The sequence below is a fragment of the Saprolegnia diclina genome, assembly GCF_000281045.1.
Source record: "Saprolegnia diclina VS20 unplaced genomic scaffold supercont1.42, whole genome shotgun sequence".
NCBI lineage: Eukaryota > Oomycota > Saprolegniomycetes > Saprolegniales > Saprolegniaceae > Saprolegnia > Saprolegnia diclina.
The window spans coordinates 357,351-380,657 of NW_008246109.1; the positions used below are offsets into that span (position 1 = coordinate 357,351).

At 59.9% G+C, this 23,307-nt stretch overlaps 7 protein-coding genes across 7 annotated transcripts; 5 read left to right on the top strand and 2 right to left on the bottom strand.

Moving 5' to 3' along the window:
• Positions 1 to 1,829: 1,829 nt before the first annotated feature.
• SDRG_11548 (hypothetical protein) lies at positions 1,830 to 3,952 on the top strand. Its single transcript, XM_008617589.1, has one exon. It carries the CDS (start codon positions 1,883 to 1,885, stop codon positions 3,920 to 3,922), a length of 2,040 nt encoding a protein of 679 aa, XP_008615811.1. The 5' UTR covers positions 1,830 to 1,882; the 3' UTR covers positions 3,923 to 3,952.
• A 947-nt stretch (positions 3,953 to 4,899) lies between these two features.
• SDRG_11549 (hypothetical protein) lies at positions 4,900 to 6,468 on the top strand. Its single transcript, XM_008617590.1, has one exon. The coding sequence runs from the start codon at positions 4,945 to 4,947 to the stop codon at positions 6,415 to 6,417; it is 1,473 nt and encodes a 490-aa protein (XP_008615812.1). The 5' UTR covers positions 4,900 to 4,944; the 3' UTR covers positions 6,418 to 6,468.
• Positions 6,469 to 7,558: 1,090 nt separating this feature from the next.
• Positions 7,559 to 9,558, top strand: SDRG_11550 (hypothetical protein). Its single transcript, XM_008617591.1, has one exon. The coding sequence runs from the start codon at positions 8,001 to 8,003 to the stop codon at positions 9,477 to 9,479; it is 1,479 nt and encodes a 492-aa protein (XP_008615813.1). The 5' UTR covers positions 7,559 to 8,000; the 3' UTR covers positions 9,480 to 9,558.
• SDRG_11551 (hypothetical protein) lies at positions 9,501 to 15,376 on the bottom strand (the record flags this gene model as incomplete). The annotated part of the gene is made up of 27 exons (XM_008617592.1): positions 9,501 to 9,896; positions 9,941 to 9,979; positions 10,021 to 10,125; positions 10,167 to 10,308; positions 10,354 to 10,517; positions 10,561 to 10,713; positions 10,760 to 11,053; positions 11,097 to 11,228; positions 11,273 to 11,524; positions 11,569 to 11,811; positions 11,852 to 11,944; positions 11,986 to 12,116; positions 12,159 to 12,291; positions 12,340 to 12,414; positions 12,457 to 12,534; positions 12,633 to 12,798; positions 12,846 to 12,985; positions 13,026 to 13,585; positions 13,630 to 13,828; positions 13,874 to 13,966; positions 14,007 to 14,169; positions 14,218 to 14,309; positions 14,352 to 14,498; positions 14,543 to 14,646; positions 14,702 to 15,017; positions 15,055 to 15,151; positions 15,201 to 15,376. 27 exons carry the CDS (start codon positions 15,374 to 15,376, stop codon positions 9,501 to 9,503), a joined length of 4,683 nt encoding a protein of 1,560 aa, XP_008615814.1.
• A 313-nt stretch (positions 15,377 to 15,689) lies between these two features.
• SDRG_11552 (26S proteasome regulatory subunit N8) lies at positions 15,690 to 16,784 on the top strand. Its single transcript, XM_008617593.1, has 2 exons — positions 15,690 to 16,516; positions 16,567 to 16,784. The coding sequence occupies exons 1-2, from the start codon at positions 15,731 to 15,733 to the stop codon at positions 16,708 to 16,710; spliced, it is 930 nt and encodes a 309-aa protein (XP_008615815.1). The 5' UTR covers positions 15,690 to 15,730; the 3' UTR covers positions 16,711 to 16,784.
• A 567-nt stretch (positions 16,785 to 17,351) lies between these two features.
• On the bottom strand, positions 17,352 to 18,532 carry SDRG_11553 (hypothetical protein). Its single transcript, XM_008617594.1, has one exon. It carries the CDS (start codon positions 18,363 to 18,365, stop codon positions 17,433 to 17,435), a length of 933 nt encoding a protein of 310 aa, XP_008615816.1. The 5' UTR covers positions 18,366 to 18,532; the 3' UTR covers positions 17,352 to 17,432.
• Positions 18,533 to 19,966: 1,434 nt separating this feature from the next.
• SDRG_11554 (hypothetical protein) lies at positions 19,967 to 23,286 on the top strand (the record flags this gene model as incomplete). Its single annotated transcript, XM_008617595.1, has 12 exons — positions 19,967 to 20,106; positions 20,155 to 20,199; positions 20,249 to 20,357; positions 20,400 to 20,632; positions 20,678 to 21,065; positions 21,110 to 21,249; positions 21,296 to 21,446; positions 21,490 to 21,756; positions 21,801 to 21,930; positions 21,976 to 22,253; positions 22,297 to 22,414; positions 22,460 to 23,286. The coding sequence occupies 12 exons, from the start codon at positions 19,967 to 19,969 to the stop codon at positions 23,284 to 23,286; spliced, it is 2,826 nt and encodes a 941-aa protein (XP_008615817.1).
• Positions 23,287 to 23,307: the final 21 nt, after the last annotated feature.

Sequence of the window (23,307 nt, forward strand, 5' to 3'; positions counted from 1 at the left end):
GATGGTCGCGTCGTATCCGGATGCTGAGCACTGGCGCTTAATAGTGTATGTTGTGAATAGTGTTCGGTGTACAAAACCGCCGAGTGAGAAGCGAGGAGCCAAAGATGCGCTGGAGAGCGCAGCGATACATCGTGCTCTTATGTGTAGTGGTGAAGCTCGCGCAGACAAGATCCCAGGGTGACGAGCCAACGAGGGAGGCACAACAAATTGTGTGAGATCTTACTTTGGTACGAATATAGTGTGATTATTATCCGGCACATAAGTCTACCCAGATGTGCGTGCTTTTAGCCTATCTGATTCGGCGAAAAGACACGACCGCGGGCATGATGTGAGCACCAAACGGCGCGAGCGTCTTCTTGGGGCACGTGAAGTCAAGATCGACTAATTCGAAACGTGAACAGAGAAGGTTGAAAACCCTGATCTTCTGCGTTGAATTTCTCTTTTCGGACTTTTTGAATCCGCGAAAACGCACGCCAAGCGTCAGGAAATTGATCAGCAAAGGGACACCTGCTATGTCATTGCTTCACGAAGTATGCTCACGCCAGAATTGCGACGAGTCGGCAGAACGGGCGGCAGACCTCGCGCCGAGTGGTGCCCGGGCCCAGTTGGTTGCAAAGTACATATGTAGTCGTAGTGCTCCTCTCAGAACTTGTAGCTGCATGAAAAATGAGCCCGTGCTTCCACAGCTGAACGATGAACGAGATGCATCGTCAGTAGTGCGAGACGGTCGTGTCGGTCGTCTGTAAGCGTGTCGAACGAAGATCTTTGAAGATCCACTTTAGTCGTAGCAACCATGCTCTCCCATTTTATTATTACCTATCTCGGGCGTGGGGGCCATCAAAAGCTGATTGCCCAGTGTGCAAGCGCAGCGTCCATTGGACTCTGGCGCGCAACACTCACTGACGCAACTAGAGCCACTTTCATCATGGCATCAAATAGTGTTTTGCGACGGCTTCTCGACGGCACTAGTAGTATGTTCCTCCGATCCATTAAGAACCAGAGAGTTCTCCGCGAGCTCACTATAGTGATGGCAGCCCGGCGCGGACGTGATCGTTTACACTGCCTGGCCGAATGCACGTCATCCCGGTACGTTGAAGGTAACGGAGCAACATGTGTGCCACGGCACAACTGTCCCACGGCAAATCTTGCGAAAACCTCCGAATGCGACCAGCGAAATCGAAGGAATAATTACGCTTTTCCTCGCCCATGATTCTAGTGGGCTCGTCGATGGCGACGGACTTTAGACGCTGACGAAGGCCCACGCTGGTCGTGCAGTTTGACGATGAGCGTCGTCCGGCCTGTCGTGCGCGAACCAGAGAACCAGACGCGAACAACGGCGCAGAACGAAGCCAGATTTGACTACCTCATGCACGGACTCTTCTACTTGCCAGGCTGTGCTAGGTGTGCCTTGGAGCACACAGAAACCCTCGAGTGCAGCTCGCTGCAGTGATCTCGAAGCTGTGATCTCGATGCGTGTCAGCGTTGCCTGCATACCGACGGCAACAGCTGTCGTACCGCTCACGCCCACGGAAGTTCGTTCCGCGAGGTTCCTGGTGCATGAGTGAAATTATGACAAAATTTGTGGGTTATCCAAGATTCAACACATTTTGCTCCAGCCGGTGCTGACAACGCTGTGTACGAAGCGATGACTCGACGTTGGGTGCTCGAACGTAGGTGTCCTCGTGACGACGCCAGACTGTAGGCGTACGACTCGTGTCCACCATACCATCGAAAGTTGACAAGAAAATGAAAACTCTAGAGCATCGGAACAGCGCCGACGTCCGGTCCAATGTGAAAACGCAGCAGCTCAGATGGCGCAACCAGATCTGAGTCAATCAGGCGGGATGCACGGCTCTCTCGTCATTCCTCAGCTTTCCATTTCATGCGCATGTGGACAGCCCGCGTCTTGAGTCTGCTTGGCATCGCGTCCCTTGCCGCGGCCGACGCGTGCGCTTCTGCGAGCTTCAACGCGACGGCGTCCGTGGCAATTTCGTCGTCGATTGCCGTGCGCAGCCTCGTTGTCGGCGCCGAGGCGTGCTTCCAAGTCACCTGCACCGAAGCCTCGGCGCAGTGGGTCTCGATCGGCTTTGCTGCCTCGTCCAAGATGGTCAACAGCCCGATCACCAACGCAATTGTCTTCACATCGACCTCGGCCTCGGTTCAGCTCTACGCGCTCGGCGACTACAGTGCGTCTGGCATCACACTCCAAGGGGACCAGTCGGCTATCACCGTGGCCCACGCCTCGAGTGTCAACGGTGTCGCGTCATTTACCTTCTCACGCGCCTTGGCGAGCTCGAGTGCCGACGTGGCGTTGACCGACGGCGGCGCCACAACGGTGCTGTGGGCCTATGGTACGTCGGCGTGGCCAGCTTACCATGCCGAGCGCGGCGCTGCCCGCCTCGTCCTGAGCTCGGCAGTGGGCCCGGCCCAAGTGTTTGCCGCGGCGTCGACAGTCGTCACCACGTACACTGTCATCATTGTCGCCGCGGCGTTCGTGACGCTGGTCGCGATGGGCTTGATCGCGACGCACGCTGGTGAGTGGCGCATCATCAACCACAAGACTTTGCTGGCGCCGCCCAGTGCGTCGCATGTCCTAGATACCGTGCTCCGGCCACTTGCGGACGTCAAGGTCGGCGAGTGGCTCGTCGTCACCGTGTACATCGCGATGCTCACCATCATCGGCGCGTCCATCAAGCATCAGTTTGTCGGGGCGAGCGTCAACCGCACTGCAAGCCTCGTCACCGGGCACTTGGCGCTCTCGCACTTGATGCTGTTGCTCTTGCCCGTCGCGCGCGGCAAGCACTGGGAGCTCGCGTTCGGGATCGGCCCGGAGCGGATTCTCAAGTTCCATCGGGCACTTGGCCGCGTCGGCGTCGTGCTCATGCTTGTGCACTTGCTTTTGAACGTCGTCAACACCAACGTGACGACATCGACCGCGGTTGGGACGCAGGAAGCCGTGCCGCTCTACGGCTTCCTCGCCTTCCTCGCGTTCGCGTCCATGGGGCTCATCGCGTTCGAGCCGATCCGCCGGCGCTGGTACGAAGCCTTCCTCTACTTCCACCGTGTCGCAGCGCTTGCTGGCATCGTCTTGGCCATGCTGCACAGCACGGCGGTGGTCTATGGCATGATCTTCCCGCTTGTCATTTACGGCCTCAGCGCTCTCGGCCGGCTCCGCGCCTTCTTCAACCGGTTCGAGGCTACCGTCGACGCGAACGCACACGACACGGTCACGCTTCTGTTGCCGTCGACGACAAAGACCAAGCACTGGGCGGCCTCGATGAACCCGTGCGCCTTCTTCTACGTCTGCGTCCCGTCCATCTCGGCCACCGAGTGGCATCCGTTCTCAGCAATCGTGTCGCCCAAGCAAGATTCGATCGGCTTTTGCATCAAGGCGCCGAAGAAAGGGTCGTTTGGTGACAAGGTGTGCCACGCTGCGGCAGCGTCGCCCACGCTCACCGTGCTCGTCGGCGGACCGTACGGCAAGCTCAGCGTCGACATTGCCAAGTACGACCGCGTCGTCATGGTCTGCGGCGGCGTTGGTGTCACGCCGATGCTAAGCCTTGTCAACCAATCCCGCGACGACAAGCGCCATCGCGACGGCAAGTTTGTGCTGCACTGGGTCGTGCGATCGCCGAGCGATCTGCTCATGGCCGACAGCCTCATGCATCCGCTGCCGCACCACGCGACGAGCAAGCTGTACGTGTCGACGGCGACCGCAGCGGGCAGCGCGCGCAGTCTCTCGGGCGAAGATATTTCGTTTGTGCCCGGGCGCCCCGTGCTCGACGAAATCCTCAACCTCGAGCGGTTCCTCGGCGAAAAAGTGTGCGTCCTCGCGTGCGGCCCCCCGAGCCTCGTGGCCGACGTCCAGCGCCAAGCCTACTCGCTAGGGTTTGCCTTCCACAAGGAAGTGTTTGCTTTTTAACTATCAATTTTATCCGATTATAACTTGATATTTTTCTTCAACGGTACTCTCGATGGCGGACTCGACCAAGACACTGCGAAAAACGTGGCGCGTCGGCGTGCGCGCTCCCTGAAGTTGAAGTTGCGAGTACCCCAAAGTTGCATATCATGGCAAGATGACGTCTTGGGACGCGGGCCACAGCGACATCGCATCCTGTTCTCGAGCGCGGTACCCGTCAGCTGACCATCACCCACGTGCGTACCACAGACTAGGTGACCAGTGCAATGGAAGGGTAGATGCCGACACCGCGTAGTCGCTATATTCATGTATTTTGCCTTGAAACCGAGTTGATACTTCCTTTTTCAGCAATTTGGTCGCTCAAAGACAAGCCCGAGCATGGACACTTGAAGTGCAAGGGACGCCGCGGTGGCTTCCTCGAAGCTTCGGCCCAAATATTCCGCCACTTCCCGCGCTCTCTGCAGCTGCGGCAAAATGAAGTCGAGTGGCAACTCCTTCCATTTTGGTGTTGAACCCGACCATCATCCCTCATGCATACACGGTAGCCGCAGCCGCCATACAAGTAAACGGAGCTCAACGACTCGAAGCAGTGGCAGAGACCGCCGTGTCTCTGTGTCGCCACGAAAACAATGCCACGATGCACAGCGTGTGCTTATGTTGGCAATCCGTCGAGACCAAGACGATCGGTCGCGTCGACGCCACCGTACTACTCTTTCAAAGGCACCCGAGGCAGGGTGATAGCCCGCAAAACTGGTGTTGGGTGCCCCAAATTTCAAGTCCCCCGACGTCCACACCACTCGGTCTCCACGCTGTCGTCGCTGCGACGCCAACGTGAGTTTCTCGCTCGTTACACGCTTGAATTCTGCACTAGTGCAGACGCCACCGTACGTTCCTTGTATTCACGGACCTCGAGTGCCAGCCGGCGAACCGTCTATGGTTCAACAACTGCGGTCGTCGTACGGTACGCAGCGCAGCTGGCGCCGTGGGCACGCGACCGCGGGGTGTCGTATTTCGGAAAAACCAGCATGGGCAGCACGTGCACCAAGGCATCAGCGGCGAGCGTCGGCGGGCGCGACGCCGGCCGGACCCGAGCCACGGCCGCCAACATTGAAAAGTACGGTCGCTTTCTCCAAGAGATTCCGGTCGACGGCACGGTCGTGCTTGCGAGCATGGCCGAGGAGTACCAGCGCCTCCGGTCGTCGGCGTTTGCGTTCGTCGACTGCGGCTACCCGTTTGCGATCTTCCGGCCGCTCCACGCGCGCGACATTGCCCTTTTTGTCCAAGCGGTCGGGCACCTCAAATTGCACATTGCGGTCGCCGGCGGGAAGCACTCGGCGCTGTGCCTTCCGGACAACAGTGTCGTCATCGACTTGCATTACCTCTCCGACATCCGCGTCAACGCCGAGGACAAGTACATTGACATTGGCGGCGGCGCGCGCATGGGTGCAGCGGATGCCGAGCTGCGCGGGTCGGGCCTCGCCTTTGTCGGCGGCACCCACCCGGACACGGGCGTCGGTGGTTTTGCGCAGACCGGCGGCTGGGGCTGGCTCTCGCGCCAGCACGGGCTCGCGGCCGACCACTGGCTCGAGGCCGACGTTGTCTTGGCGAATGGCGACGTTGTCACCGCCAGCGACAGCAACGAGCACTCCCAACTCATGCGCGCGCTCCGTGGCGGCGCCGGCAACTTTGGCATCGTGACGCGCTTCCGCTTCGCGCTCCATCGCATCGACCGGTGCCACTACAGTACGCCGCTGCGTGTCTGCCCGACCATCGTGTCGGCGAAGAAGACCGCGAAAGCGTTCCGCGACCGCATGGACGCAGCCCCGACGTACGCGAGCGGGATGCTTATCCTCCACTGCGGCAAGCCGCTGGTGTCCCAGGTCGTCACTGCGATTGGCGATGCCGACACCGTTCCCGACACGACCTGGATCGACGGCATGCGGCACCTGGACGGCGGGCAGTGGGCGACGCTGCGGTCGTCGCGCCACGACGGCGGCTACCACCTCGGCCTCCAGGCGGTGCTCGAGCCGCTCACGCAGCGCGGGCACACGATGACGACGAGCTACTTTGTCAAGGACCTCAGCGACGCCGTCATTAGCGTTCTCGTGCGCTACACGCGCGTGCAGTACCCCGGCGCGCGCTCTTTGATCGCGGCTGCGGCGTGGGGCGGCCAAATCCCAATCGAGAAGCGGCCGCACGCGATGAGCCACCGCGAGAACGGGTGGTGGATCGTCGTCCACGCAGTGCTGCCCGACATGTCGTGGTACCAAGTCACCAAGCACAAGCAGTGGGTTCTCGCTGTCAAGGTGGCGCTCCAGGACGTCGACAACAGCGCGATGCAGGCGCCGCACGTGAGCTTTGACGCGATCACGCGCAACGCGACCGCCAAGACGCGCGCGTTCGACGACGTGACGCATTTGTTTCTGCGCCAAGTCAAGACCGAGTACGACCGCAAGAACCTCTTTCATATGAACCACAACATCCGTCCGCTCGTCTAAGCCTATACCCGTCCGCTCGTCTAAGCCTATACTATCTGTCGTACCGTCTCGATAACTTAAAAAAACTACAATATTTGGCGCCACAGTGCGTCCTGCGACATGCTCGAGAGAGCGCGCAACGGTGGCACCGTGATAAGGGACGACCTTGTTGTTGCGGAATCACGCTCCGCGCACGTTCGCAGCAGTGGGTCATATGCCTCTGTCGCGCGTTGTACAGCTTGTGTTGTGCTGATTGCATCGGTCAGTGACCGCTGCCAGTTCTATGCCGAGACGTCGCCTTGTCTAGTCGACAGGCGTCGCGGTGGACTGAAGGATGCTGGCGACGCGTTCGCTAGCGATTTGAATTCGCAATATTTCGTAAATCCCAAGCCGTAGGGGATCGAGGTGGGAAGACGCGTCTACGAGAACCTGATTGAACGGGGATCCTGCTAATCACAGGCTACTAGGCTATTCGTCATAACTCGACGCGAACGCAAGGACGTTGAATCATCGGGTCCGATTGGGAGCTTGTGACCGCTCATTCTTTACCGTCTGTTTTCGCAGCAGCGTGTAATCGCGCGTGAAACTCAAAGCAAGTTCAAGTGCTTGGCTGTGCAGTAAAGGCACGTTGCGCAGGGGCGAGTGATATGCGCCGACCCCAAGTTCCAACCACGCATTACCTTTCGGAACCCGGGATACTCGCCGTCGATACCGTAGGTGGTACGTCGGGTACCCCAGAAACAGCGGCGCTAGCGACGCGCAGCAGGACCGTACAGCAAGCTCGTCGCGATGGACAGTGTCCCTGACACACCAGACAAGCGCCGCCGCAAGAGTGCGCTGGTGACTGCCGTGCCCATCGGCCTAGACTAGCGGCGTCCACGGATCGAGAGCAGCGACATTGGCATGTGTAATTCATTTCCACGGGAGCGTGATGGGTCAAATCAGAGCCATCTCCGTTCGCCTCCAAGTCGCTGCAGTAGAATGGTACTAGTACTCGTTATGGTCGTCGTCTCTGGGCGACCGAGACAGCTTGATGGAGTGGCCATAGACCCCGCTGCCGTCAACACAGAAAGCACCGAGAGCCACTTGTTGACGTTGGTGGCTCGTCCAGCGTAAAATATTCGCCACGGCCGAGACATAGAGGGTGCAAATCTCTGCACTGTATTACAGTACCGGGCATCTTGAGCTCTGCCAGCGTCGGCGCGCTTGCCGTCGTCGTGGCCTCTATCGTAGCTCCATGCCATAGCCCTGTTTCTGCAGAAAGGTATATACACCGCCACCCCCGGCGTAACAAGCGGCGCCTCGCCTCGTAATGGTGATTCCCTCCTCCGGCGCCCGGTCCGGTCGACAGCCCGTCATCACACGAGCATCGCGATCGTCGTGCATACAGGCGCCACCAAGGCTCTGACGCACCAACGAGCCAACGAGACAAAGACGTAGTTGGCACCGACGCGGCAGGATCTACGGGCAGCCTCCGTGCTTGCCGCCGGTTCAACGATTCGGCAGTCGGTGTCGACACGTACTGTGTACTCGGGAGGGCAACGCAGCTGCGCACCCGAAGCAACAGCTTGACGTCGACTGCTTCATTTCTACTTCGTCCGTCCATGGGCACCATCTTTGCCAAGCCGACCGAGGCCGCGCTCGCCGGGCGCGACCTCGCCCGCACCCGCGCCGCGCTCCTTCTAGTGGAGAAATACGGCGCGCTGCTCCAAGGTATCCCGATCGACGGCCGCCTCATCTTGGCGAGCATGAGCGAAGAGTACCAGCGCATCCGGTCGTCGGCCTTTGCCTTCAACGACTGCGGCTACCCGTTTGCGATCTTCCTGCCGCTCCACGCCGGCGACATTGCCGAAATCCTCAAAGCCATTGGCCACCTCAAGCTCGACATTGCGGTCGCCGGCGGGAAGCACTCGCCACTCGGGTTCCCCGACAACGCGGTCGTGATCGACTTGCACTACCTCTCGGACGTCAAGGTCAACTTGGCCGAGCGCTGGATCGACGTCATGGGCGGCGCCAAAATGGGCTTGATCGACCGCGAGCTGCACGACACAGGCCTCGGCTTCATCGCGGCGACCAACCCGGACACGGGCGTCGGCGGCTTTGCGCAGACCGGCGGCTGGGGCTGGCTCTCGCGCCAGCACGGACTCGCGGCCGACCACTGGCTCGAGGCCGACGTCGTCTTGGCGAATGGCGACATTGTCACCGCCAGCGACAGCAACGAGCACTCGCAGCTCATGCGCGCGCTCCGGGGTGGCGCCGGCAACTTTGGCGTCGTGACGCGCTTCCGCTTCGCGCTCCACCGGGTCGACCACTGCTTCTACTCGATGCCGATGCGCGTCTGCCCGACGATCGCGTCGGCAAAGAAGTCAGCAAAGTCCTTTCGGGATCGCATGGACTCGGCGCCAGCGTACGCGAGCGGCATGCTCCTCTTCCCGTGCGGCCACCCGGCGCTGCACGAGGTGACGACGGCCATCGGCGCGCCCGACGTTGTCCCAGACGCGTCTTGGGTGACGTCCAATTTGAGGCGGCGCGGCGGCCACTGGGCCACGCTGCACACCGACGTGCACGAGTACGACTACCACTTGGGGCTGCAAGCGATCCTCGAGCCGCACACGAAGCGCGGGTACACGATGACCGCGTCGTGCTTTGTCAAGGACCTCGGCGACAGCGTCATTGACGTCCTCCTGAGTTTTACGCGCCAAAAGCACCCGGGCCGCGAGTCGGTTGTGCTGGCGACGGCCTGGGGCGCGCAGATTCCGGACGGCGTCCTCGGCCGCCCGCACGCGCTCGGCCACCGCGAGAACGGCTGGTGGATCCTTATCCAAGCCACGACGCCCGACATGTCCTTGTACCAAGTCACCAAGCACAAGCAGTGGGTGCACGACCTCAAGGCTGCGCTGCAAGAGGTCGACCTCGGCGCCGCCCAAGCGCCGCACGTCTTCTTCGACAGCAGCTTCCGCCACGCGACGCTCACGACCGCAGTCTACGACGACGTCACGGGCCACTTTCTGCAGCAGACCAAGACCGAGTACGACCCGACCAATGTGTTCCACCTCAACCACAACATTCCCCCGCTAGTCTAACTCTTTATTATGTTATTACTCTTATGGCAGCGAGCTGCTCGTGTCCTCGTGGTGCAGTAGCGCCGCCATGCTCTTGCCCATCGTTTCCTTGCGCTTCACCGCCAGCTTGTGCTTGGAGGCGGTCTTGATCGTCTCGCGAGTGATGACGCTACCAGGACCGGACTCGTCGTCACGGTCCAGCGACACGTGCGCCCGCGGACTGTAAACGTCGAGCGAGCTCTGCGTCAGCGGGCGCGGGCTCTCGCAGTCGTCGGCTTCGACCACGTCGCCGCCCAAGTCGTCCATGTCGGGACTGCGCTTGGACATGGCCTTGAGCAGTCGGAGGTCCGGCTTGCGCTTCTTCTGGCTGCTGCTCGTGCTGCCGCGCGGTGTCAAGCTCGGTTTGCTGTTCAACTCGGCGGCCACGCTGCCCTTGTTCTATTGGCATCGATACATATGGACGACGAGATAGCTGCTCGTACCCCGTAGAGGACGTCCGGGTCGCCGCGGCCGTGCTCGTTCTACGCAGAGGATGAGCCGACCACTACGATCTGAAGTGCACCTTGTCGATGACCGCCATCATGCGCTCTTCGCATACGCGAATGATCTCGCACAGCGCTTCCGGGGACACTGACTCGAACTGCGACAGCGTCACCGCGCGCGTGTCCTAGCACTGCCATGAGATCAGGTGCGAGGTAGAGCTCCTGCCTTGTCTTGGTACGGCGGCCACAGATCCCGCGCAGGCACGAGGCCTTGCTTGGGCGCGGTCACGCGCGTAATGCCGGCGAGCCGGGCAATGTTGGCGAGGCCCGAGACGATCTCGTTGAGCGCGTGCAGCTGGCTCGAGTACCTAGTCGCAAATCACTATTTTATGTTAGGAAACATAGCGCCGTACGTGCGCTGCACGCGCAGGAGCGACGACTCGGCCTCGCGCGCGTCGTCTTCGAGCACGCGCGGGTCCGCACACTCTTTGTGAATATGCTCGAGGCCCTTGACCTGCGCCTCGAGCTCGCTCTGACTCATCTTGATCTGTTTCAAGCGCGCTTCGTAGAGCTGGGCCTAGATGCAAACTTGATACAAAGTTGATACACACCTCGCCTACCTGTTCGTCGAGGCTCTTGTTGAGCGCTTCGCGGTTGTTGAACTTGTCGTGGATCGCACTCATGTCCGAGAGGCCGGTGGCCGCAATGATTCGGCGGCACATGGACTGGCACTGGTTGAGCGCGACCTTGGCGATCGACGCCTTGTTGTACGCCTACGCAGCGCCGTCACCGCCCGCTCCCACTTCGTGGAAATGGTACTGTGGTTTCCGCCGTCACTTGCACGTGCAGCTTCTTCTCGAGCTCGATCGTCTCGGCCGATTTGATCTGGAGCGCGTGCGCCTTGACCTTCTCGATGATGCCCAGCCGCGTCTGGTAGAGGTCGTCGATCTTGGCCTGATCGAGCTCCATGCGGTCGCGCGTCTTCTCGAGGCGGTCGAGCACGGCTTCGTGGAGCCGCCGGTTCTTGGCGCACTCGATTTTGAGTCGCGGCAGCTCGTTCGTGCTCACGTGGTGCTGCTGGAACCTGAGCGCCTCGAGCTCCTTGTTGAGATCCTAAACCAAAGTGTTGCGTTTGCATCGAGCCGCCTCCGCGTACGCGCAGAGTCATTTGCAGGAGCTTGGCTTCCTTCTTGGACTTGGAGAGGTGGTGCGGGTCGGACGCCGGGTACACTTCGCACGACTTGAGCAATTTGACATAGGTCTTTTCTTGCTTGGCCACCACCTTCATCTATTACAACGCTCAATACCCAAACGACTGGTACACTGCGGTACGGTGGCGTCGACTTGGTCCATGCGCCGCGTCATCTCGCGCAGCGCGTCTTCGGCTTCGTGGATGTACTGGAGCGACGCGCTGTGCTTGTGCTTGCGATCTCGAATCGTCTGCCGGAGCTTCTCCAAGCGCGTGTTTTTCGCGGTCGCCTCGCGCTTGAGGTAGTTGTGGCACTGCTGCAGCTTGAGCAGCACTTGCTGGTTGCACGATTTCTTGACGTCGTACTCGGTCTTGGGGTAGTCTTGGACGTGGGCCTACACCAATATTCATACATCTATAGCAATAGACCTAAAGGTACCTGCAACCCAAACCCTTCGCCCACCATTTGGTCGGCGAAAAAGTCGACGTCCCGCACAGCGTTGGTCGCGGCCGGCGACCGCTGCGAGAGCGATCGACCGAGGCTCGAACCCAAGCCCGACTCTTCTAAAATGGTGTTTTCGAGCTGGACGGTAAAGGACGCTGTCGGTGCGTTCTTGAAGCCCATGAACGACGTCTTGCGCTTCATCAGAAGGTGCGTCGGCGAGTTGGGACCGATGATATCCTAGCATTTTTGACGATTTTTCATAGCTCGATCATCGTACCAACGTCGCTGGCGCGTTCGACACTGGGATCGTTGGCAAGCTGGCGTTCGCTATCGCCTTGAGCTTGAACGGGCTGATGCTCACGGCCGTTGGCTACGACCGTGACAAGCCGTGTCGAGATAGGTCAAGTGTACCCGTCGGGGGTGCTTGTTGATGTTGGGCATCGACGACGTGCGCTTCACGGGGTTGGTTGGTGCAAGCGCCGCCGCCGACGCAGAGGGCGCTAAAGCCGACGCTGGCACCAATGACGCGGGCGACGCGGCGCCTACTCCCAAGTTTCAACAACAAAATTCTGCGCATCCTGTACCCAAGGCCGGCGAGAGTTCGATCGATTCGTCAGCCAAGTGGCTCGGGTCAATGGATATGGACGCAGTGATCGCGCCGGGCGAGCTCTTGTTGTCTGCTTCGTCAATCTCGTACCCGAGCGCGAGCCACGGAAACTAGATTTCCCAATCTGGTACGCGCCATATGTCCCAGAACGCACGCACCTGGATCCAGATCCAGCGGTGGTAGAGGTAAAACGGGTTTGGTTCGAGCGACTGCTGCACGAGAACATGCGGCAACTAGATACGATAGTATAGTACATTTCGCGTGTGAGAGTATACCTGCGGCACAAAGTGGAAGCCGTTGGCCGTGAGTTCTTTCAGATCAAAGATGGGGTGGTTGAACGTCGGGAGCTCCATCTGACTAAACACCGAGTACTCGAAGAGGAACCTCGTCATCTAGCCCAATCGGCAAATAAGAACTGGCATACGAGGAGCGTTCGTACCGTCTGCAGCACGGGCAGCAGCTGCTTGGTCGTCGGCCGCGCGCAGTGGTACCAGTCGTCGAGCGACTTGTTGTATTCGCGCACGACGTCAAACGTCACGGGGTGGTGCTTGCGCTGGTCGTCGCCATTGTCCACAGTATCACTCGACGAAGGCGCCACTGAGCCGCCGACGGCCGACCTAAAGTATGCGAATAAGTCCGAGATAGCTCAAGGTTTCTAGCCGACCCTTCGCTCAGTGTTTTCCAATACGAAAAGAGCTCGGTCTTGTAGTTGGCGGTGAAGAGGAGCTGGAACATTGGCAAGTTGACGAGCACTTCCTTGAGCGCGAACCAGCGCTTGCAGAACGTCAGATGCCACGGCAGCTCCTAATGCAAAGGTCGATGTGCCAGTCGATCGCAATAGTACCTCGACGCGGCGAAAGGTCGGCGGGTGGCAAATGAAGAAGCGCACGAGCCAGTTGTGGTACGCCATCTCGGCTTTGGGCGACCCGATGTAGCGCCAGTAGACGAGGTCCCGCAGCGAGTCGTAGCACATGGGGAAAAGCACAATGTCCTGGAGGAAGAGGAACCCGAGCGTCCGGAGCGCGGAGAGGAGCGTGCTCCACGTGCTTTCTTGGAACGCGAGCTTCGGTGGGAGTAGTTTGGGGATACTCTCTTTCAACAGACTGTCGAGGTCGCGGGTGTCGTCATTCTCGTCTGGCAGTCCGTGGATGTGCTCCTTCTCCGCGATCGCCATGGCGTTGACGAGGCTCTTGAGCTCGTTCACGAGGAGCCCGTGGCGCGCTACGTACAAGACGCAGAGCGCCTTTCCGAGGAGACCGCGGAGACCAAGCACGTCGCGCCCGCCCGTGACGTAGACGGGGTACACGGGGGCGAGGCGGGGCGCCGCCCGCATCGAGCGCTGGCTCGCGAGAGGCGTCTTGGGGTGGACGGGTGTATCGGGTTTGGGCGCCACGTCCCGCAGCTCTACACAAGCCTGAGGCGCAGGTCGTAATCGATCGACGACGCACCGTCTCCGTCTGTCGACGGCTGGCACGACACGGTGCTGAGAACCGACGTGAGAATCTCGCGGGGGGCGTCCAGCGTCTTGTCGTCGTCGTCCATGTCCGCAGTGTCGTCCTTGGCGTCGTCCGAGAGCTCTTTGAAAATAAGACTGACGTCCTGCGCGTCCTCATCGTAGTGACGGGGCGTGCCCATCTCATCGTCGTCCTACAACTACTTTGACGCGACAATGGCGATCAACACTGGTGGTACCGAGTCGTACTCGACGTTGTTGCCTGGGCCTGGCACTTGGTGGTGCTCACTCGTTGCGTGGGCGGCGCTGTACTTGGTCGGCGACGTGGGCGGCTACGCTACGTTCTTATATCTGCCATGGCTCGAGACGAACCGCAGGAAAGAAGGTCGTGTCGAGCGCGTGCTCGCCGAGGAACTGCATCGCGTCCGCCGTGTCGTGGTGGCTGGGCGTATACCCGACCTCCATGGAGCGCAAAATGCTCTCGTACAGGTTGCCGTTGCTCATGGCCGAGACCCACTCCTTGAAGACGACGTGACTAGGTACGCAGAACGCTTGTGGGGGAAGAGACCGTAGCAGGAAGTACATGTTGAAGCCTTGCTTGGCCGCCCACGCCAACGCGACGAGGAGCACGCGAAGGAACTTTGGGTTGGTCGTTCGCTCAATGCTCACAATGGCCTAACTTCTTGTATGAGCAACAAGAGCCGTCGCAGTCTCGACCTTGACTTGGAGCTCAAAGAGCTGGAGGCCCGGCGTCGGCGAGTACTGGTTCTGCCGCTGGAGAAACTTGGCGACGATCAGACGCTTCTCGTCGTCGCTGAGCGGACTCAAGTGCACCGTATGCCAATTGCGGCGCACAGCTTCAATCTATCAAGTGGATGTAGCCAATCAGAGAAAGCGGGTCGGCGTACTTTGATGCGCTCCATGGTGGGGAGGTCGGGGCCGTTGACTTCGGGCGTGCTGCCACTTGGCACGCTCGTAGCTGCGAGCACGAGCCGCACGTTGGACGGGAACGCTACGCATCCAGAGACCCATACATCTCCATGTCGATATGGAACTAGCAAATGTACAGAGCGGAAGCCACTTGAGAATCGAGTCGCCGTCGCTCGTCCGGAGGCGGTGGACGCCGTCGACGATAAGGATGATGCGGCCTTTGCGGGATGCTGCGTCGAGGTAGCGCGGGAACTGCCAGCTCAGGCGCTCCTCGAGCGTCGGGACCTCCTTGGGCAGCTCGAAATACTCCTTGAGCTCGGTCAGAATGCGCTCGAGGAGCTTGGAGACGAACGCGCCTTGGCGCGTGCAGGCGACCGCGTGGTAAAAGATGAACTCGGGCAGTCCGTTGTTCCAGTTCTGGAACTTCTTCTTGCGGCGGTGGACCCAGTTGGCCTGACGGCGATGAGATCGAGCGAGATATGGAGTTTACCAGGTAGGCCGACTTGCCGCTGCCGGGCGCGCCAAAGACGATGAGCGGGCCCTTGGGCAGATGCATGCCATCGACGTCGCAGAACTCGTCGAGCTCTCTACGCCGGCGAAAAGGTCACATAAGCTGCGGCGAGAGAGGGTCGGTACCGCAGCAGGTTGCGCTTGTCCGCATACAGGAACTCGTCCGTCTCGAGGCGGCTCTTCATGAAGGCGTGGTGGAACTCGGACTCGTACTCGGAGATCGAGTCGATCTCGTGGATGCGGACGACCGGCGCGGCCACCGCCGGGTTGAGCGCCGAGCCCTTCCGCGTCAGCCGCTTCATCCTCGAAACCGATTCCAAGTTACTCTGGGCGGGTAGGCTTCCTTTATAGTGTATGGTGGCATATAGTGTTGTAAAATTCGATACAAGAACATGGGGCATCATTGTACTCCAAGTTCACTCCTCGCTGAATGGAGCGAAGGAGGGCTGATACGAGCTACTTGGTCGTGAGTATACAATGTAGTCGGGACTGCTGACATGCTGTCGGCGCTCACCTTGTCGTGGCTGCATGCAACAAGGCCAAGATCCCGCGATAGAAGAACATCGCGGTGATTCGTCCAAATAGGCTGGATGCGCACGCCTTTTTGGCCAATGGCCTTGGGCGAAATTGCCAGATCCTGGACCGCAAACAAGAAGATGTCGGACATCGCGTACGTGCCGGGCCTCCCGACCGAGGTCGTGACCCACCCGCTCGTGCTGCTCTCGATCGTGGACCACTACAACCGCGTGGCCAAGGACACGTCCAAGCGCGTCGTCGGCGTCCTCCTCGGTAGCGTCTCCAAGGGCAAGTGCGACGTGACCAACTCGTTCGCCGTGCCCTTCGACGAGGACCTCCGCCACCCGACGATCTGGTACCTCGACCACGACTTCCTCGAGAACATGTTCGCCATGTTCAAGAAGATCAGCGCCAACGAGCGCATCGTTGGCTTTTACTCGACCGGCCCCAAGATCCGCGCCGCCGACCTCGCGCTCGACGAGCTCTTCCGCCGCTACTGTGCCAACCCGGTCTTGGTCATCTGCGACGTGCGCCCGAACGTTGAGGGCCTGCCCACAACTGCGTATGGCTCGATCGAGGAAGTCGAGGAAGACGGCAAAGCCATCAAGCGTACCTTCAAGCACATCAAGTCGACGATCGGCGCGTACGAGGCCGAAGAGGTTGGTGTCGAGCACCTCCTCCGCGACATCAACGACCCGAGCGTGAGCTCGCTCGCGGGCCAGGTCAAGCACAAGATGACCGCGCTCAACGGCCTCAAGGAGCGCGTCGAAGAGATGCGCCTGTACCTCCAGAACGTCCTCGACGGGAAGCTCCCAGTGAACCACCAGATTGTGTACAACATGCAGACCATCTTCAACCTCCTTCCGAACCTCAACGTCGAGGAGCTCGTCCGCGCCATGTTTGTCAAGACGAACGACATGTACTTGGTACGACGACGCAGTCTCTTCGTCGTTCTTTAGCTCACGGAATGGCGTAGGTGCTCTACCTCTCGGCGCTCATCCGCTGCACGATCGCGTTGCACGACCTCGTGAGCAACAAGATCAAATACAAGGAGTCGGAAGCCGACCTCAAGGACGACGCCAAGCAGGCCGCGTCGTCGACCAAGCCGACGGTACCGTAGGCGCCGTCGTCGTAGCTGCATTAACTCTGCATCAAGATGACGTCACACCGCCATTAGCATGGCATTGCGCTCCAGGATGCATCGCACTGAGATGGCGTCGCGCGCCAGGATGGTCGTTGGCAAAAGAAGCCGAGCACAAGGATGACCGCCCACGCAGGTCGCGACATGGTGCACGCCCAGTCGGCCCAGTCGCCTTCGAGCGCCTCGATTGCACGCCAGTGGAAGTGAGATGAGCCCGTGCGCGAGTAGGTCTTGCTCAGCATGGGGCATGCGTGTCTCTCGGGGCGTATGAGCTCGTCGAGGAAGTCGGCTCCATCCTCCGTGCGCCGTGGGAGACCGTGGCGACGCCGATCCCACCACGCGCTTCACGATCATGTCGCGGCCAGCGCGTTGCCCGAGCCCTACCTGGCGTACAACGTGCCTGTCGAGCAACTGACGTGGAGAGCTGCCTGGCGCTAGCCGCCTCTCGAGCTCAATGGCAGCCACCACTACAGTACCGGACAGATGCTCCTCCGAAGCGATGATGGCTCAACTATCGCCCCAGTGCGAGCCTGAGCCTGTCGAGGCTGGCGCCAGCGTTCGATTAGCTACTGCGCAGTTGTCTTCAGCTCGGCGTGTACGGTGTACTGTCCAGTGCGGAATTCGGCTCTTCCTCCCACCGGCATAGATATGTAGGGTTGGGTGTTATTAAATAGTCGGGCAAAATATACAGAAAAGGCACACTAGCGGGCGTAGTTGAGCTGCGCGACCTCGAAGAGGAGGTCGTCCAGCCAGTCTTTGGGCTCGCGCACCGTCTTGCGCACAACCGTGGGCGACGCAGTGAGCGTCTTGGGCGCCGCCGCCATCTCTTGCTGCTCATGCGCGAGGCTCTCTTCCTCGAGCTTGGCCTCGATCTGGTCGACGACCGCGAGGTACTCGGTCTCGTAGTTGACCGACTTGGTCACGATCGCGCACAGCTGCGCCAGTCGCGCTTGCTCGAGCTCGTAGTCCGAGTCCAAGGACGCCGTATCTTCCGAGCAGCTGCCGCGAAGGTCGACGCTCTTCCATGCGAAAATTTCGTCGTCCGAACTGGCTTCGGACTCGGACTCGGACTCGTCGTCCGAGTCGTCGCACTCTTCGTCGCCGTCGGCGTCGAGGTCGTCGTCGTAGTTGCTCTCGACGTCCGAGCAGTCGTTGTTCTCTTCGTCGAGGTAGTAGCTGGCGCGGCTTTGCTGGCGGAGGATCCAGTCGTTCGTTTGGCCGAGCGCGTTGTCTTCGAGCGCCGTCCGGAGCTTGGCGATCGTCTCTTCGTACGACGCGCAGCGCTCCATGTACATGTCGACGTCGTCCTGGAGCATCTCGAGCTCTTCGCGGTGGATCTCTTCAATGTCGTTGAGCGGGCCGGCGAGCGTGTCGAGCTGCGCCTCAATGTGCTCTTCGAGCGCGGCTTCGAGCGCAAACACCTGGCGGACTTGGGCCTCGAGGGCGGCCTCGGCCGACTTGAGCTTGCCCTTCGTCTCGCGGTGCAGCACCTTCTCGATGCGCAGCTCGTAGTGGGCTTGGCTCACCTGCTTGGTGAGCGCCATGACCTTGGCGTGCAGCACTTCGTTGCGCACGTGCAGCGTCTCGAGCGTGTCGTCGTCCTCGCGGAGGTAGGGCGGAAGCTGCATGTTCATCTCGATGAGGCAAGGGCGAGTATGGAGATGGAGATGGAGGCGCGGCCGGCGGCGGGTAAAGAAGCGGCAGGAAGCGTTGGATGGCCCCGGGCGCAATGACGATGTGACCTCGCCTGGTCCGCTACTCGGCCTGCGTACCGTAGGGCCAGGATTAACCGCGCCGTCGGGACAAACTGGGTTTAACCCAGAAAGATCAATTGATGGCTCTTGAAACGACCGCCTGTTTATGCGGCGTGGCCAGTCACATGGGCCTACCTTGGATGCAAACCGCCGTCTCACGCTCGGGACTCAAGCTCAAGGAGCGCTCATGCTAGTGCATATGAGGCGCCGTAGGTAGATGCGCCTTGCCAAACGTTTTCTTATGCGTGAAAAGAAGGCATCCGTGGACAGGGACGAGGCGTCCTTGCAGCGTTCCAGCGGCGAAGATGAGCGCGGTGTGAGAGTGAAGTTGAGTCGGTCTCTCTCAGACAGCTGTGGCAAGACGAACCCAGTCCTTTCGTAGCGCGAGTTGCCTTCTGCGACCCTTGCAGCGCGGCCTTGATAAAGAAAGATACGGCAATCCACTGGTCCATTATCAACCTGGTGGAAAACCTTGCGGATCGAAAAACCCAGGGGCAAATCCCGTTTACGGGACAAACGTGATGGAAAAGCCCAACTTCAACAATTCCAGCCGCCAAGCTACTCTTTTAACCCGTTTCGGAGTTCTGAGCAACTCCCTCAGATCAGCAGTAGCCTGCTGCTCTTCCCACATTTGTAGTATTCGAGCCTTTGTATGTGAAGAAGCACCCGGTATATCCCACGCAGCAAGATGGTGGCGCCCTTGCAAGGCGACTGATATTGAGGGAGAATAACGAGATCCGACTTTTTATTTGTCACACGGCGTGAACTTTGATTGTGACACGAGCCGTCCATAAAACCCTCGCGAGTCGCGTCCATGACGCGCCGCAACCGCCGAGGCGACTCGCGACGGCAAGGCTAGTCGGACGCAACATGCTAATCTTTGTATGCGTTCCCATCCCCGGCCGCGGGGTGGCCAGCGCCAGCGGAGATGTCCTGCGATATGTGCGGCTGAAAGCACGCCATCGGCTGCGCCTCGTCCCGCGCAGCGCGAAAAAGTTGGGTGGAACTAGCGCCTACGTGGCACGACGTACCCAATGGATTTGAGTGGGATCCTTGACAGCTTGTCTTTGGCCGGTAGAGAGACGACTATTACAAGCTTGTAGTAACAGTCGCATGCGAGGTTAATTCGGTTGATGGCAAAGCGGGTTGGTCGTAGCACCAAAATTTACATCCGAGTGGGGTGTGGACTTCTCTCTGTGCTGACGAGGCAGCGACAAGGTTTCGCGCCCAAGAGAAGCGTCGTGCCGGCCTCGTCAAGCCCTCGATTGATGAGCTTGCATTTGTATGTGATTTTTATACACCAACCACGCTAGAAGGTCGCACGCCATGTCACTGACGACCTCGCACGCACGCACGCAGGCCAAGTGCGTCGATGACGCAGCCGTGGCGGGACGTACTGTAGCTTTGACAGTGTTCGCTGGTCAATTTTTGGCGGGAACTCGAACGTTCGAGACAGGACGCTATAAATACTTCAAGTCGCGATGCACAGCGCGCCCGGGAGTCTCTCGCCGCGGCAAAAGATCGCTGTCGTGCGGGACCCCGACATGCTCACGAGCACGTCCGAGGTGCGGCCGTACAAGACGTACCCGTTCCACGGGCTCCAGCAGTCGCCCACCAAAGGGTACACGCTGCTATACGCTCGCAGCAACATTTTAAACTCGTTTCTTAGTCCTGGGAAGCGCCTCAAGCACATTGGCAAGAAGAGCCACGCCACGTACAACCAATCCTGATAGAGTGGAGGAGGATGGTGAGCGTCCGCGTAGCGCGGCCATCGGCGACCCTTGGTACCCGTTGGGCCGGCCCTTCACGCCCTTGTCGTCCGTCTCGCCGGCGTCGGTGGTGTCGCACCTGGCCCACGAGCCCCACCCACCGGTATGTACGCGTCGTGGAACGCGGCGCTAGCAGTACGAGTAGGTCAAGCCCACAGATCTGGACCAAGTGGAAGGTTGGCTCAAGAGCTTGGAGGCCGAAGCGCAGCACTTTACCTCGTACTTTCTCTTTTGCGAAATGAAGTTTCAGCAGACGGCGGTGCTCGCGTCCGGGAAGGACGTGCCCAACCGGTTGCGCACCGCGGTTGCGTTCTACTGCCTCCAGCAAGCCTCGTCGATCTTTGGCCGCTACCAAAGCGTCCTCGACACCATCTGCCTGTATGTAGCGTCGACGGCCAACGGCGCTTGTTTCACGTAGTGTAGGAACCTCGGCGCGGCGATCTACACGCAGTTTTCCGGCTTGCGTCGCGGCAACCCGCTCACAGCGCTCGAGTGCTACCAAGCCGGCGTGACGTACTTTGAGCAGTGCCGGACGCTCCAAGCGCAAAACCAAGAGCTCAAGCAGAGTCCGTTCTTGTATCGTGTGATGCGCTCTGAGGTCGGCCTAGGCAACGTCGAGACGGAAGCCACGATCATTCGGCTGCAGCAACAACTTGCGCAGCTGGAGACGCAGAACCAGCTTTTGCGGCAGCGGACCTCGGTTGTGAGTGCATATGGTCGCCCCCACGCCCTCTCGGACGCGGTGACCCACGAACACGTCGGGCTCGTTGTCAACACGTTCCAAGGCCTCGAGAAGAACGACCAGCTCCAAGTAGGCTCGCCATTTTGCTGCTCGGTTGTCACGAAGGAGGCTAGTTGATTGTGGGGCTCGTCGAGCACCTCGGGTCGGATATTCACACGGACGCGCTGCTCATGATGATCGACAACCTCCCGCCGCATGCGCGTCAGCAGCTCATCGACCAGCTCTTCCAGGAACACGCCCAGGACTTGCGCGCGTGCGTCTTGTCTCTGTCTCATCCGACGCTAAATCAAAATGTGCAGAAAAGCCGAGGCCGAAGCCGCGATCGAAGAGGTGCGTCGGCGGCACGAAGACGACGACCGGCTGCGGGCGCTCCACGAAAAGTACCAGTCGCTGATCCTCGATGTCTTGAACGGAACGCCCGTCGCATCGCTCGACGTGCCCTTGGCCGATGTACAATTTGTCGATTTGATGATGGAGACTCAAAAGGACGTAGCGAGAGACGATGGAAGCGCTCGGGCGCGTCGTCGACGCCCTCGGACGCGAGAAGGACCGCGTTGCGAAGCTGGAGGCCCGCATTTTCGCCCTCAACGTCACCCGCTCCAAGGCGCACAAGACGATCGAGAGCTCGGCCAACACGCGCTGCGCCGAGCTCGAGGCGACGATTGCGGCTCTCGAAGCCGAGAAGCGCGAGCTTCACGACACGTGTACCAAGCTCGAAGACCAAGCGCGGCGCTGTAGCACAACCGACGTCGCGACGCAGGTACCGTCGTTCACACAATCTCAATCTCAAACGCAAACGCTCAGGTCAACAAAGCCGAGCTCCGCCAAAGTCTGCTCCAACCCGAGAAAGAGCGGTCGATCGTCACGTCGGCCGCAACACCCGCGACTTGGCTCCAAGTCGGCCAAGGCCCCAAAGTCCAAAAGCGATTTGCTGGTATCTCTTTTGGACGACATAGACACAACTCGAATCGGAGGTTAGGGCTATACACCATGATCCAAGACGCCAACTACTCGGTCTCGAGCGTCAAGCGCATTTTGTCAAAGAAGCGACCGCTCTCGCTCGTCGAGATGCATGTGACGATCGCGGGGCTGTACCAAAGCAAACTGTGCCAGGACATTGCCGACGACAACATGCACCGGCACCGCGACGGCCTGTCGCAGATGCTGCTCGACGCCTACACTGTCTATTACGGTCTGAAAGAGCTCGCGATGGGGCAGCTCATCCACCTCGACACGGCCGTGCGTCGATTTGCCTCTGTACGTGTCGTCGGCTGCTCGCGGTTGCATCATTTTTCTGTAGAAAAGCAGCCGCATTCGGCTCTTTGGGCTCCTCGTGGGGTCGCTCGAGCCCGGCAGTTTTGCGTCGTCGGCCCAAGCCATCGACTTCTTCTTGTTCGTTGTCGGCGTCCTCTTCAACAGTGCGTGTTTCCTGGTGTTTGTGGATACCATGTCGATGAAACTAGTTGGCAACTACCGACTCAACGCCGACAAGGCCATGGCGAACGTCAAGCAGCTCAAAGCGTGGTTTGGCGACGGTGTACCTGGCAGTGCGAATTGCGCGACGCTCAAAATGGACAAGCTCGTCCAGACCGTCCACGTGGTCTTTGCGTACAACCACGTCACGCCGGCGTTCCTGGACGAGCTCAGCAGCCTCCAAACGGCGAGCGGCGACGTCGACTTGGACTTGGCGCTGGAGAAAATCATGTTTTACTGGCTCACGCTGTATGGTCAGCAGATCGAGACGATGCGCGCGGTGTTTGGCCTCGCCGACAAGGACGGCAACGGCGTCCTCGACTTCCAAGAGTTCAGCCTCGTCGTACACCATTTGGACCCCGAGTGCCACCGCCGCGACGTCCTCGCGCTCTACAACCGCGTCGCGGGCGCTGACAACGTCATTGACATCCACGAGTTTGTCGTGGGCATGATTCTACACCAGCGGGATTTGATGCTGCAGTCGTACTTTGCCGCGCCAAGTGCCAAGCCGCCTCCGTCGCCGCCGCTCCTCGATGCGGCCAGCGACAAGAAGGTCATGTCCAAAACCGATACGACGCAGCTCGCCTTCAACGTCTCCCATCGGCTCTCGACGCTTGTCGACCAAATGCAATCGCGCGAAGCGAGCGATTCCCTCCTCGCGTCGGTCGCTGACGACGACGATGAAAAGTCCGCCGAAGAGCGACTTGTTGAAGAGAAGGCTGTGCAGTGGGACGCGCATATCGATGACGTTGTGTCGCAGTTCATGGGCCACGTCGAAGCGCGTCCATCCACCCACGGGCGCGGCACGGTCTCGTAGTGCTGCCACGTATTATCTCGT

Coding starts and splice junctions, on each gene's coding strand:
- SDRG_11548 (XM_008617589.1), top strand. CDS start 1,883: ATGCGCATGTGGACAGCCCGCGTCTTGAGTCTGCTTGGCATCGCGTCC.
- SDRG_11550 (XM_008617591.1), top strand. CDS start 8,001: ATGGGCACCATCTTTGCCAAGCCGACCGAGGCCGCGCTCGCCGGGCGC.
- SDRG_11552 (XM_008617593.1), top strand. CDS start 15,731: ATGTCGGACATCGCGTACGTGCCGGGCCTCCCGACCGAGGTCGTGACC. Junction 16,517..16,566: donor AGACGAACGACATGTACTTG/GTACGACGACGC, acceptor GGAATGGCGTAG/GTGCTCTACCTCTCGGCGCT.
- SDRG_11549 (XM_008617590.1), top strand. CDS start 4,945: ATGGGCAGCACGTGCACCAAGGCATCAGCGGCGAGCGTCGGCGGGCGC.
- SDRG_11553 (XM_008617594.1), bottom strand. CDS start 18,365: ATGAACATGCAGCTTCCGCCCTACCTCCGCGAGGACGACGACACGCTC.